The sequence below is a fragment of the Citrus sinensis genome, chromosome 4 (assembly GCF_022201045.2).
Source record: "Citrus sinensis cultivar Valencia sweet orange chromosome 4, DVS_A1.0, whole genome shotgun sequence".
Lineage (NCBI taxonomy): Eukaryota > Viridiplantae > Streptophyta > Magnoliopsida > Sapindales > Rutaceae > Citrus > Citrus sinensis.
This window is the reverse complement of record NC_068559.1, coordinates 28,228,643-28,243,201: the sequence shown is the minus strand read 5'-3', so window position 1 is coordinate 28,243,201 and position 14,559 is coordinate 28,228,643. Positions and strand designations below refer to the sequence as shown.

Sequence of the window (14,559 nt, the reverse complement as noted above, 5' to 3'; positions counted from 1 at the left end):
GATGTGCGTATGTAAAGGGCAAGGATTTAAAGACAACGGGTGCTTTGCTTATAATAATTCACACTCTTAAGCTCGGCCTAGTTTCTGGCTGTTTGTTCAATAGGGTCTCACTCGCTCGCTGCCTGCCTGCTGTGGTGGAGAGAAGCACGGGGAATCTCTCTCTCTACTTCCCAGGTTTCGAGCCTGCCGCTTTTATTTGAGCATTAATACAACAAATTCCTAGATTAATTATCACAAAATTATTATTATTATTATTATTATTTATTATTTTGGTTTGGAATTTTGATGTTATATGTATATCATTCCATTTAGTCGTTGATTGAGATTCTATTGAGATCGATCGATCCATTTATATGGTTATATTTTACTGAAATTTTAATTAATCACGGTAATATTTAGTGGGTGGTGGCATCACCAGAATTCAATTGGTGCTGCCCTGGTATGACGAGGGTGCATGCATGAGGTTTCGTTTATTCATGATATTTATAATAGAACTATATGATATTTAAGGATGGAAAAAAAATATTAATCTACATATATTGGAGCAAAAATATTTGTTATATTAGAGGTGAAGACTACTCTTGCTTTTTAGTCGATCCATCAATTATTATGACCAGATTGTAAACCCCACCCCCCCCCCCCCTCCCCCCCCCCCCCCCCCCCCCACCCCCCAAAAAAAAGGCTTGTGGATCGATGAAATAGGCTAACTACTACATATAAGATAATAAGACCATGAGTTATTAATTCATTTATGCAATACGTACGATTGGTTTCAACAGAAAGCCAAAGTCTTGAGTACTTGACTTCTAATTAAACGGTATTGCTCTCTCTCTATCTGTATATAACCCACCCTCGAGATATAAAGGTGACAGAGAAGCTCGGCCTATTATCGGGGCCGGGAGACGACTTTTTGAACAATTTGCACTAGATTGAGTCTAGAAAGATGACAAATTAATCGTGCATGATTTTAATAAAGTTTGTGGATTGTTTCTCAAACTTAATTAGATCATATGATTAAGCAAATCCTGCCTGAAGATACTCAAAATTTAAGAGAATCTTGACCATATATATATATGACTTCATATTTTACCTAAAAAAAAAAAAATACAATCAGAGACGAAAGAGGTGGACGTAAATGATGATTTAGATCACCATAATAAAGACAATAGTGATGATTCACGATTCAGCTAATGAATGCTTCATTTTAATTTTACCCACTACATATATCATATCATCACGAATGTTTTAAGAAAATGTCAACCGAATTTAATTATTTAGCAGCACTTTGAGTCTGTTAATAAATTAATTAATGAACATGTCAAAATGCTTGGAAGTGCGGCATTATCATTTACATAATTAGTTCATTATATGACCCATTAAGGATATATAATTTTGTTGTTGAAAGTCGGCAGGCGCAGGCCGGAGAAGATCAACTTATCTAGCTAGTATCTATCTCCTGTTGGTTGATATGTGCCACCTTTTCATATCAAGGCTCTGTGTGTGCTTTAACTTTTCGATAGTTCTATATTGTCAAAAAGTTTGGTCAAAACTTGTACTTTCACTTTGATATTATTTCTCTTTATAATTGTTTAGTAAAAGATATGGAAGTCTTGTTCGAAGTCCTATATACCGTATATACGTAATTCAAGTTCAATATTTAGTGGATATGAGATATTTTCCCTAACAAGTCTAATTATGCATGAGTTTAGCTCTAATACCATATAGAAGCCTATAGTCTTAATTCAACTCAAAAGTTAGCTCAAGAGTTAAGAGTTGTTCAATTATTATGCTTAATTTAAGTTCAATACCTAGTCAACATACGATATTTTTTTTATAGCAAAAGATAAATTAAGCTCTAGGTAAAAATGAGCCTAAATACTTTTTATGGTAAATGCTCGTTTAATCTCCTATATATTAAGTTAAGTACCTGTTTAGTTCCTATATTAAAAAAAAAAGAAGTACCTCTAGACACCTCTACTATTAAATATGTTACACTCCTATCCTTACGTTTTCTTTTCTTTTACAATAATTTCTTTACGAATATTATTAATAAAAAAAGTTAATCAAATTAATTTTAAAATTAACATAAAAATTTATACAAACTTTTATATTTTTATATTTTATTTTTAGGAATAATTTGGTAAATTAATTTTTTTTTATAAAATAATTATTAGTAAGATTGTTATAAGGATATTAAACAATGGTTTAAGTTGGTTGACATTAATTTATTCATAAATAGTTATTAGTAAGATTATTACATAGGTACAAAAAATATTAGTTCTTTCACACTGATATTTATCGGCTAATTTACTAATAAATAATTATTGGCTAATTAATATTTTTATAGATAAATTAATTAAAGTCAAGAACATTTCTGAAAGGGTATTATTATAAAAAGAAAGAAAAATAAGGGTAAAAATGTAACGCATTTAATTGTAAAGGTGTTTGGAGATATTTAAAAAATATAAGGGATTAAACGAGTATTTACCTTACTTATTATAAACAAATTTCAAGAGAAACATATAGAGCAGTTGCTATATTAAAATGAGAGTTTGTTTTTAATCATATCTCAATACTGTTAAATCGGATGATGAAATGAATATTCGAAATAAGAAAAATTGGCCAGTCCAACTCAATTTATATATATGTTCGAGGATTGTCCGGGCGATCTTAGAGATGTTTATACTGACGAGTTGCTGCGTAAACCTCATCCCTTGCACCTACCTTTATGTATATATTAATCACGAAAGAAATATATACTGCAGGAAATAACTGGGAGCACGCAGTATGAGTTTAGCCCTACAATGTGGGCAATGTGATTATTATTTTCCCCATGCTTTCTAGCCGGCCAGCTCTATGGCGTTCTGGGATTAATTCACGCACGGGTTCTGTACTTTGTGTCGGCTGTCCGACCGACCCCATGTCTTAATTATTTGTGGTTGAAACTTGAAAGCACATGCATGCACATCTTCCTACTGGTGCTGTGGCGTAAGAAAACACTTTGAATAATTGGAGATGCGCTCAAGTTATCTTGCTTACGCATGGGATGTACGTACTGATAAAATTTTTAGGTTTAGGTTGGCGCTAAGTTACGTGAACGTAATTTGCGTCACTCTCAAAGCTATAGTACTCGGCCCCACCAAAGATACTGTAGCTGTGAGAGGACCGTAAGTTACGTTCACGTAACTTAGGCCCTCCTAAATTTTTAATATGTATTATTGTTATTTGTTACTCGTACGGATTGCCACATTCATTACACGTCATCTTAAATATGAAGACGTAAGTTTGTGAATATAACGATAGACTTTGAGATTAATTAGTAACGAAAAATTTGTGGTGGCCGGGCGTAACCGTAGTAACATGTATATAAAACATACATTTCAGCCGGCATACACGTTACGAAACATGAAACGAAATCCTGTTAATTAGAAAAGAAGGATCTTCGGACTCAATTATATATAATGAATCAATGCAACCTATTATCTAACATCTCTAATTAAGCTCTCTGGAAATTGGAAATTGAATATCACTTTATTCATTCTTGAACATTGCCAAGCATGTAACAATAATCCAATAATCAAGTACAAGATGAAAGAATTGTGTGACACACAACGTACGTAGATAAAAATATAAACTGCCTACTAGAATCAAATCTCTTTCAATGCAAACTAAATAAGCAAATCAACAAACTAAACTAATGATTCAAATTGCAAATAACAAAGATTAGTACTCATAAATATGTATTCAATGATCATTATTAATGTTAGTATTAATTCTATCTATTAAATCGTGAAGTAGCTAGATAGAAGAAAGGTCGAGAGGGCTCCAGCTGGGAAACAATAATAACTCACCTTCCTTGGTCGATGAAAAAGAAGAAGCAGTACTACTAGAAGACCCGGCCGCAGTTTGAATTGATGTACTTACTAGTGAAGTCCCAACTACTACATCATTTTCCTTTTCCTTTTGATCCTGGTCCTCCTCATAATTATTACTAATAGTAAAAGTACTAAGGGGGTCATTATTATCACTACACCCAAGCTTCATCTTCAAACACTCAGAGATTCCATTGAAAGCATACAAAGAAGCTGAGAAGTTGCGTTCATACTTCATCCTCTTCATGGTCTCTCTAATAAGCTGCATTGTTGGGTCACCCTCGTCCTCAGAAGAAGAAGATCCATCCTCTTTCTCCATTGACCCCATCATCTCTTGAGCTATCTCAAACGGAGAATACTCGTAGGTACAAGCTGAAGCAGCCCCCAGTGCATCCACAAATCTAGAATCAATTTTCTCTTTCTTGCAATTGGTCCCTTCATTTTCATCATACCCAATATTATTAGTACTCCAGTTATTATCTCCTGTAGTACTAGTATGAACGCTAGTGCTGGTACTGCTATTGAAACTTGAATCAAAACCATCAATCACGCAATAATCATTAGAAGTAATTCTATTACTTTCTTGCGCCACGTTAAAGTAATTATCAGCAGACTGGCCAGTATCTTCTAATAAATTATTTGCTGCTTCTTGATCCTGCGTCATGGCAATGGAAGTAGCAGTAGGTTGATCATTCCTACTATTCCTGGCCTTAAGTCTGTGCAAGAGAAGATTAGTTATCCTCGAAGGAAGAGCCGGCGGCCGAGTTGAAGAAGACAAAGAGCAAGGCCAGAAGTTTGTTCTAGTATTGGCTCCACGGAGCAAGCAAGCTGCTTCGTCATAAGCTCTTGCAGCTTCCTCCGCAGTATCATAAGTCCCCAACCAAACCCTAATCTTTTGTATTGTGTCTTTTATCTCAGCCACCCACCGTCCCGATGGTCGTTGCCTCACTCCAACGAAACGTTTTCTTCCTCGCCGACCGCCACATAGTGATAGTGCTGCCTCCTCCATCACTTGCCCCCAGCTCATGCTCTTGTTTTCATGTGAATGAATTCCTGGTGTCCGGTGATGATTTGATTTTTACTATTATTATTTCCTCTCTCTTAATTCGCCTTGATCACTACCGTTTCTCTTATTCTGAATCATGTTGATAAGTTTCTTGATATTGCTTAGTTGTTGTTATATATAAATTATGCGTAAGAGTAAGATTCGGAAGCTGCATGCGAAGCCGAAGCGAGAGAAGATTTGTAAGGACTGTAGCTCCATCTAATCTAATGCATGTTTGTATCTACTTATTTGTTCCTTAGCTTGTTGAATTCATTCGGCTTGCAAATTTCACTTTCATTCTTGGGGAAAAATCAAGAACCGAGATAACCAAGTATTTTTATTTGACCAAGTCTGACTTGCTTCTTCTTTAATTTCGATTGTACGTCAAATAAAAACATTAACTCTATTTTCCAAAAATCATTCAAACAATCCTTGTTATACTATTTTGTTTATGCTCGATGTTACTTTTTTGAGGACAGAATGCTACTTTACGAGGAAGAACTGAGAATTCATATTGAAATGTAGGAACTAAATTAAAATAGATACTCTTACGATAATTACATTTTACCCCATTTTAGCCTGAAGTTCACATTGCCACTCCCTGCACAATGAATTAAATTGAGCACAATAGATCGCGATCGTATCCACTACTAATCTAATTTTTCTTGGGATTATGTCATGTGTCACTTAAGTAAATCTAGGGCTAATTTTAATTAACCATTAATTTCCCTTTTTTAAATATCAAGACACATCAATATTTTGAGTAATGATACAACCACAAACTCTTGTACAAATTTATTTTGTACAAACTGATGTGGCATGATAAGATTGGTTGAATTAAATATCACTTGACCCACATAATTTGTTTTTATTAATTTATATTTTCATTCAACCAATCTTATCGTGCCACGTCAGTTTGTACAAAATAAATTTGTACAAGAGTTTGTGACTATATCATTACTCCAATATTTTAGACTTAACATCCGGTGGTTACCTGTTAATTATTATATTTCAGTTTGCCACTTAAAAAAATATATTTTGGTGGTTAGGACGAAAAATTAAAAGTAAATCGAATCTTACCACTAGATGCACTTGAATGGCACGTGTTATAATCACATATAAATCTTAGGGAAAATTATATTAGACAAGGATACGGATCACACAGCTTTATTTATTTATTTATTATTGTTATTCGAAATGCCTTAATTACTCATCTTCATTCCTTCCAGGTTCTGGCTTCTTTTCTACCAACTTAGCAGCTGCCAAAAAATAATACATTAAATTAATTTGCTTGTAATGAGATGACAGCGACATCTTCTGTATCTGCAAAACTTACAATTTAACCCTAAAGTTAGCTAGAAACATTGTAGAAACCAATATTGTTAAAAGAGACACATTGTGCATTTGCGTATGTATTTGTTTAGTTCTCGAGAAGCCCTCACATCTAAGCACCCATCATGTTCGTGATTTCCAAAATAAACAACGATTTTCCATCCCATAAATGAACAGAAGTCATCAGCATGGGAATTACACATTATTTTTTCTTGGGGGGGGGGTTTGAAAGAAAAAAGCCTTGCTAATTATTCTTCAATAACTTTTTCGACACCAGACGTACACGGAGGAAAATGCGGAACTTGAACCAGAATCATGGCAAAACAAACTATTTTGTATACACAAATTTCCCGAAGCAGATATCCAACCTTGTAAAATTGAATTTGACTCTGTACAACAGATTTAACTTAAATCTAAAACATGCAGACCTCCATACCCTTTTCTTTTTTTTTTCAAACCTCGATACCTAAAAATAACTGTAAATATAAATATTATAGGATAAATAAATAAATAAATCTTCTGGTCCTCTGGAACATGAAACCTAGTGACGAACTAACTGTTTGCTTCACAAAGTCCAGTAGACAAGACAATGCAGTCCAAAATGCCCGCATTAACATTCCTCATTTGTGAATTTTTTATGTTGTTGCTTTCACTCTTTGAAATTACCGCCATGAATACTCATCCTTAACCCTGTTACATTTATTGGCGTAATTAATTTTTAGCTCTAAAATATTACATTTGCTTTGTTTTCATACAATTATAAATAAACGGGCCTATTTATCAACAACTGTAATATTCGCTAGTCAGTTCGATCATGATAGAAAGGGAATCATACCTTAGCATCAAATTTCAGGGGATGATAAAAGGGGTCTATTAAGGCTGTCACCAGTTCCAGAGTGATGAACTGTCAACAAGGCTGGGTGCCGGTAGGCGATGGCCAAGCTATCAAAGAATTCAGCTATGGTAGCATCATCCCGGTCTTCCCGGTCTTTCTTAATCAAAACCTAAGAACAAGAAAACACATGTCAACCCTAGGGTGGAAAATCTAAAGGCAACAGATAACAGATAAATCATTTTTTCCGTTCCTTCTGAGGAATGGGTACACTATGCAGCAATTGGCATGGCAGTGTACCTCAGCAGGATAAGCAATAAAATTGGGTAGGAAGCGTTTCCGGCAGTACTCATTGAAAAGAAGTGTGAGGACTGGGAGAGGAAAAATTAGGGTTGATGCTGTAGAGAGCTTCTTTATAGTGAAAATTCCCACTGCAATAGCATGCATAAGTACCAAGGAAAATATCATCGAGTTGTGTACAATTGGCCAAAATTTCCCAGCTGTTTCATACTTGGGTTCATATACATTTATGAACTGCACAATAAATTTGTCAAGAATCCGTAAATTCAAACAAATTCCAAAATACTAAAAACTACTGACTCCTTTCAACAGACAAAACAGAGCAATAAAGGCACATGTAATCATAGATTCCTGGTCTCTTTATTTTCTTGAAAATAGTAACTCAAGCACATCCATTGGGCATACTAACATAGGGACATACATAGGACATACTAATATATAATGCCACAAACAAACACATTTCTTTGGAACTATTACTTCTCTTCATCTGTACAATGAACCACTCGCTTTTAACTTCTTTGTCCTGGTTGGGTGTTATCTGAGTACACTATACAATGCGAAAAATTTTATTCGCCTGTACCAATTCTCAGGAAATTTGATTGTTGGAAGTTCCATGAAGTGGTTGAAATTCTGAGGACCAGACAGATTACATATCCATCGTCGTTTTTATATCGTTTGGCTAACTGCAAAACTTAAAAACATTTCATTGACCTATTGCAGTGAGTGGAACTCTAGTACAACTGATTTCTACTAACAATTTTGACAAGTTATGGGAATATGTGCATCATCGAAGTAGGAAATTGTTCAAATTGCAAAGCACTTAACAATAAATCGTGTATTAAAAATAATGAATGTTGAACAGATAAAGAGCCTCACCTAAAATGGCACAATTGGAGGTAAAATTTCAAAATGCATTACCAAAATAACGTATCAAAATAAAGATAGGGGGGTAGAATAGTTAGATAGCTAACTAACCTGATTACGGTAGATAATGTATGCAAGACAGAGGTATATCAATAGGAAGGGCAGAATTAGTGGAGCCAGGAAGAAATATGTAATACCAAGAAGTCCAAATAAAAGAATCCTTGGAAGTTCACTGTGATAATGGATAGCTGGAACTTCAAAGTCATCATCTTTACTTTTGGTAAAAGGTTTGCTAATTAGACTGCATATAAGAGGGAATATCTGAAAGAGTTCGGAGGAAATGCCAGTCCATCCGGATGTGACGACATAAGCAATGAAGAAAGAGGCCTACAGAAAGAGAAGTAAAAAATTAAAATTCTCAGAACAATGGAAACAGTGAACTAATTTCATCATAGATTGATGTGCGCATGTATGTACAAGAGAGAATAAATCTGGTGCAACTTTGGAATTTTATTTTTCCTAATATGGTAAATGTCCATGTAGATGAAATTTAGCCTTGTCCCTGACTGGCATAACTGCTGCCTAGTACTGTTGTAGACATTGGGTGGCTGGCCAAAGCATGATTTTCTCAATATGACTTTGCCATGCAGACACTGAGATTTCCCAGTGGCAACTGATGAAAATTAGCAGAACTTCTAATAGAGTAACCATGTTCCAACTTTTGGGTTACTTTAACAGGTTAACAATTTGGAAAATATAACAAGGCAGAAAACCCAATGGGAGTCATCAGAGATGAAGAAAGACCATTTTAATTTCTATATTTTTGCACAACCAAATGGGTTAAGAGAACACATAAAGTTTTAAGTGTGTGCAAGGACTGCTTCAGTCTGGGGTTTAATTCCTTTATTGTAAATAAGTTTTACTATTACTGTGGCTGCAGGTATAAATTTCCTTTCAATGAATTAAAAACAAATGGAACTTTAAAAAAAAATAATAATAACCAAACTACATCAGCCAACTTTTTATATCATATGAATATCCAAATGGTCAAAGAAAAGAATCGGTTCGGTTTCAGAATGTAACTAGACATTTCATACGAAAAACAAGAAAGAGAAACCAAACAAAACCAAATAGATCAGTTTGAATTGGTTTCTCAATTCGATTGGATTGTTTTCATGACCTATTACATATATGGGGAACTAGACCATATTATGAGAGCTCAGAGCAAAGTCTTTCGAGTTTCACATCATAGTGGCACGAAATTTTGCCAGTCCTCGCATATTTCTTTTAATTAAATTGAATACAAATTAAAAAAAAAAAATTGTCTGCACAGATAATAATTCTAACCTGAGCTGGAACTGCAACACCTAGCCTTGCAGGAATATTCTTTGGGTCAAGAACAATATTGAGCTGGTATAGAACTGATCCAGAAAATACAGTTGCAAAAAAGATGTTCCATATCATGAACCAAAGTACTTTGTTACATGCACTCTTTTGTATGTCACTGTGAGATATGTATCCTTGAATGGAGGAAAGGAACTCCATGACAGGAGGCACTATCTTCAGAAATACCAGAAGAATGAGATTGGGAAGGTATCCTGTAACTACTTGACTGACAAATTTTCTGCAAGTAAAACTCATAAAGTTTTAGTACATCACACCATCAAGACGATAAATTTTAAAAATAAGAAATCATGAAAAGATGTTAATCCACTTTTTTCATAGACCATCTCTTGGGCCTTAGCTTGTAGTACAGCTGTGAAGTTAAAAATTTCAAAAAGATTGCTTACATGGTTAGGATGCTTTTCAGGAATGGGAACCAAATTTCCAACTGATTCAAGTTAGTAAGGCCTTGCACAACCAGCACAGGAATAAGGAACAAAATTGTCAAAAGAATGCAGGCAACTACAACCACAATCTTGGAGATCCATCTTCGCATAAATGATGCAGAAAAGAAAGGCCAATAAACATCATTTGGTTCAGGAGCTTGCTCTAGCAACCAATCTGTGGGATTGGTTGATTGTTGCATGTGGAAAGCAATTGCAGCTCCGTATCGAGACTTGAAGGACACGAAGGCAGCTTGAAGTTCCTTTTACATTGATGAAAAGAAAATGAAGATCTACAGTGTGCATCACATGTACCAGAAAGGAGAAAAGAGACTAATTGCTAAGTCAAGAAATCAATGACATGAAAATACAGCAAAGCTCTCAGCTAGAGGCCTAGAGTTTATATAACAATAAACAATTGCCAAAGATAGTATCATATGTCATTGACACACAAACCCGTACTCCTCTTCTGAAATTTCCAAGCTCTAGACAACTAATATGTCACAATGAAGAAACTACCCGTGTAATATCATATGTCATTTTTTTCTCTCCAACCATATATGGTTGGATCATACGTGTAACTAATCACAGCAACTGCAAATTGATAAGCATTCTTATTTTATAATTAACTGCTAATAGCTACCCCTATTGCTCATACTGAAATTAAATGCAACCATTATTGAGTATTCTGGTCTTATCATCTCACAAATTTGTCTTCTTCTTGAAAATTCTTTCCTTACATCTGTAAATTTATTGGCCATGCATAAAACTCATCGTTCAACAATGAAAAACGAAAGCCTGCCATTTCACAGTTCATACTCATCAACAACATTTTACTATTTGATCCAAGAAAATGATAAATTATTGTTTATAGTCATGCTAAGAATAAAATGAAACAGTAGCAGCTCATTCCACCAAGGTCATAAACCAGTGTTTAATTTATTCGGTGGTCAAATCTAACTGCATTTAATCCATATGGTACACCACTTATCCAAAAAACAACTAAACATCGTTAAACAAAATCCCAAGAAAAAATTGATTGGGTTAGAAGCAGTCAAAAGTTTGAGGAAAGCAATAAGATGTTGGTGAAGCACATACATGTCTAGCCATTGAAACCTCTGATCGCTCCAATCTCGAATTCTCCTCAATGTTTTCTAACCTTTTCCCATAATGATCCACAAGATCAACCTTCCGTTGCTGATTCTTTTCTTGATTGGAATCTGATTGTAAGTGGATAAGCCTTCCATACAGCTTCTTTGCATAATCCTAGTAAAGGGATATGAAAGAATTATTCAAAGCAATACAAAGAATAGTAGATTACACTACAGCGGTCACCATTCATTTACAATACAAGAAATCACTTCGTTAGCATAGGAAAAATTCTTACCATGAGTCTACAGAGATTACTTGTTTGATGAATAACTGTATGCGACAGATAGGTAGTAGGATGAAACTCTTTAAAGAAGTTCTCAACAGTGTCACCGATGGTGCTCCCAGCAGAAACAGGGATACTGCGAACTAAGACAGTGAACTGATGTGGCTGAGGTTTGGATGAATAAAAATAATCCATTCTTTTCACACATATATATTTATATTCCTGCAGAAGCAAACACTGTTCAGCATTCAATTCAATGAGCAATTATAGAAGAGAACCACAATCTTTGATAATTGCTCTCGTTTAGGTAACATACCCATCAATGCATTCATTCACTGTGTAACTATCAACCATAGAAGTTAAATACAATCAGCAACAAACCTAAGAACAGATCTACTAAAAGACACAAATCTAATATATAATCCTGGTTACCAAAAGTATTACACTTACAAGGCACCCTAAAGACACAGCTTGCTGAAATTCAATTTTCCAAGTAATAACACGTCATTGAGCAAAAAATGAGCAAATGTTTAACTTACAGAATAAAGAAGATAGCAGACAAATATAGTGACAAGATACACTGCGCCGAAGTGAACCCATAACCTGGAGAAAAGGACCAAAACTGGTGAAACTATTTTATATTACACATATTGTTAGTCTAACAGGAAACCACGAGATCAAACTGTACAAATGATGTTACCCCTAATATAAAAGATCATGCGGTACAAGGGAAAACAAACCCCAGTTAGATTGAGCTCAACATAATTGCACCCTGCGCCAAGTGCATTTTGTCAACCTTCCCGCAAATGCTAACAGGGGTTAGTAGTGTTAGAGATATGAAATTACCTATGAGAGCCACGGTTTACATTTGAAATGGTAAACACATCCAATGAATTATTGGGTAAATCAGCAAAGTCAATCTCATAAATCTCAGTTCCCCCAGCGTTGACTGGCAGAATCACAAAAATTCCAATAATCCCAGCAAACAAAAATACTTTCAAACTGCAGTAGTCAGATGAAAACAGATACAAAGTCAGAATATATATAAGACAAAACTATCATATTAACAAAGGAATTCGAGACAACGTTGCAACACCAATGCAATGGAACAATACAAATCAGTTTGTCTTTCCACTCGTTGACAATCAAAATAGTTACTAGTGACTAAACTGAAATACCTGAAGGTTATAACACGCATGAAGACGACAGCATCCAAGCCGGAGGATTCTAATAGATCCTCTTCCGAATGCTTCCATGCCCTTGACACCCACCCTGCTGAAGGTATTAACATTTCTAGGTTGAATCGACGTCTCCGGTTAGAACTTCCTTTGGCCAGTAAGCGAGGTACATAAACTTCATAATTACTCGGTTGTTTCCGCAATATTGAGTATAACGTAAAAAACAAAACACAGAGGCCAGAATTTATTCCCACTGATGTTAACAGAGCTGACACAAGCATTTCTACCCAGTAATTAATTTTATCAAGACCTTCGATAAAGATAAACACCTGTATGAAAAAAATAAAATAAAAATAAAAACAATAATCGGCCAAAATTATGTAACTGATCATAGTCCCTCAGACAAATCATCTTCTTACACAATTTTACTTTCATTGCTGCTTCGACTGTCAACACTTGTTTAGTTAAACTTTAAAGATTTTCTTAAAAACCGTATAATTTCAAATGCAACAAATTCGAAAAAAAAGTGATCCTGTCGAATCAAGTAATACAAGAAATGAAAGCCAAAACAATTAGAAGAAGAGAAACGAAACGAAACCTGCAGCTGGGTGTGAGAATTTTCCACTGATTTTCAAACAAAATTCAGATTAATTAGTAGCTAAAACGACTGTGGAGTTTAATAAAGTAAAGCTAGTTGCTCGTAACTGCTTTAAGTACCGGAAATGCCCCCAGCGCGCTGTTTGCTTTATATACTGTACACAATTAGCTCATTCAGCAACACCGAATTTGTCGTGCCGTGCCTTTTTAATTTGTCGTGTCGTGATTTGAAATTTTAATCAACGGTTTCTGGAAATTTCATGGCGGTCAAGTGGAGATATTTTGGGGAATCCGATATTGAGTTTGCGTGCAGGAAATTGTTGGTACTTGCCACTTGGAGTTTGTCGACGGGATGAGGTCTGTTAACTGTAACGACTAATCAAGCGCTCAAAATAGAACCACCCGCCAACCAAATGCTTCTTGAAACTTGATGCTGAAGAAACATTTGCTGGACCCACCCGTTTTACATACAATGGGCCGATCAAAGTACAGGTATTTAAAGTTTAAACTCCTGTACAAATTAGGGATGGTAAAAATTCTCACGGAGACGAGTACATTCAGAGATTTTTTTCATTTGAGAAGGGTATAGAGATAATTTCATACTTAATTTTTTATTTAAGGAAAGAATAGAAAAATTTTTTTATCCAATTTCTTATTCGGGGAGGGGACGGGGATGAGGTGGAATCCTCATCCCCTACCCATTTTCCCATTTTAATTTTTAATTTTATTTTTATTTTTTAAAATTACTAGTAAATAAATAATAAAATTTAAATTATAAAATTATAAATATTGGTAAAAATAACAAATATTAAAATATTTATATTATTAAACTTTTAGGCCTAATTAACTAATTAAAGTCCTAAATTTTTATTTGGGACATTAAAAAAACCGAGTAAATTCTATTAGCCCAAAAATTTTGTTTTAATTTTAATATTCATTAAATGTTTTAAACTTAAATCTATTTTTTATTTATTTTTAGATGTTATAATTGCTCACAGCGAATCACAATTTTAATATCTAATTTAATCTAACCTAATCTAATCTAATCCAATCTAATATTTGCTCTTGATTTGCTCCGACTTAACTATTATGTTGTAAAGGGAATAGTCCACATTTATAAAGTGCCCACACCACCATTGAAAAAGTTAATTTTGAATCTAAATTTGATTTTATTTATAACAATTTTGTATTAGACTATTAATTTATTCACGATAGTTTGTAAAATAAGTTTGTATCCCTTACATGCTGCATTACTTACTAACTTAATGTATGTTACTTTTGTAATGGATATTAATATAAGATATATCTCAAAATTTCCTTTTATTTGAAATTTTTATT

The 14,559-nt window shown here is 34.3% G+C and overlaps 2 protein-coding genes across 9 annotated transcripts; both read right to left on the bottom strand.

The window, feature by feature from the left end:
• Positions 1-3,798: 3,798 nt before the first annotated feature.
• LOC112499022 (ethylene-responsive transcription factor ERN1-like) lies at positions 3,799-4,881 on the bottom strand. The gene has a single exon (XM_025101578.1). It carries the CDS (start codon positions 4,879-4,881, stop codon positions 3,799-3,801), a length of 1,083 nt encoding a protein of 360 aa, XP_024957346.1.
• A 1,125-nt stretch (positions 4,882-6,006) lies between these two features.
• On the bottom strand, positions 6,007-13,660 carry LOC102626319 (CSC1-like protein At1g69450). Of its 8 annotated transcripts, XM_006483037.4 has the most exons (13): positions 13,342-13,660; positions 13,223-13,248; positions 12,625-12,953; positions 12,293-12,448; positions 11,986-12,049; positions 11,459-11,683; positions 11,170-11,337; positions 10,036-10,334; positions 9,593-9,869; positions 8,357-8,632; positions 7,382-7,615; positions 7,085-7,253; positions 6,563-6,939 (listed from the first exon to the last, which is right to left on the bottom strand). In XM_006483037.4, the coding sequence occupies exons 3-12, from the start codon at positions 12,903-12,905 to the stop codon at positions 7,092-7,094; spliced, it is 2,142 nt and encodes a 713-aa protein (XP_006483100.1). In that variant the 5' UTR covers positions 12,906-12,953; positions 13,223-13,248; positions 13,342-13,660; the 3' UTR covers positions 6,563-6,939; positions 7,085-7,091. The 8 variants fall into 8 exon arrangements, with proteins under 8 accessions (XP_015387278.1, XP_006483100.1, XP_006483099.1 ...); XM_015531792.2 differs by lacking the exons at positions 6,563-6,939; positions 13,342-13,660 and adding an exon at positions 6,007-6,176; XM_006483036.4 differs by lacking the exon at positions 13,223-13,248 and having other exon boundaries at positions 13,330-13,660.
• Between the last annotated feature and the right edge of the window lie 899 nt (positions 13,661-14,559).

Excerpts from the sequence above, each read along its gene's own strand:
- LOC102626319 (XM_006483036.4), bottom strand. The coding sequence starts at position 12,905 with ATGCTTGTGTCAGCTCTGTTAACATCAGTGGGAATAAATTCTGGCCTC. Across the intron at positions 7,616-8,356 it reads ACATTATCTACCGTAATCAG|TTCATAAATGTATATGAACC; the intron begins GTTAGTTAGCTA and ends TTTATTGTGCAG. Across the intron at positions 7,254-7,381 it reads TTATTGCTTATCCTGCTGAG|GTTTTGATTAAGAAAGACCG; the intron begins GTACACTGCCAT and ends TCTTGTTCTTAG.
- LOC112499022 (XM_025101578.1), bottom strand. The coding sequence starts at position 4,881 with ATGGAGGAGGCAGCACTATCACTATGTGGCGGTCGGCGAGGAAGAAAA.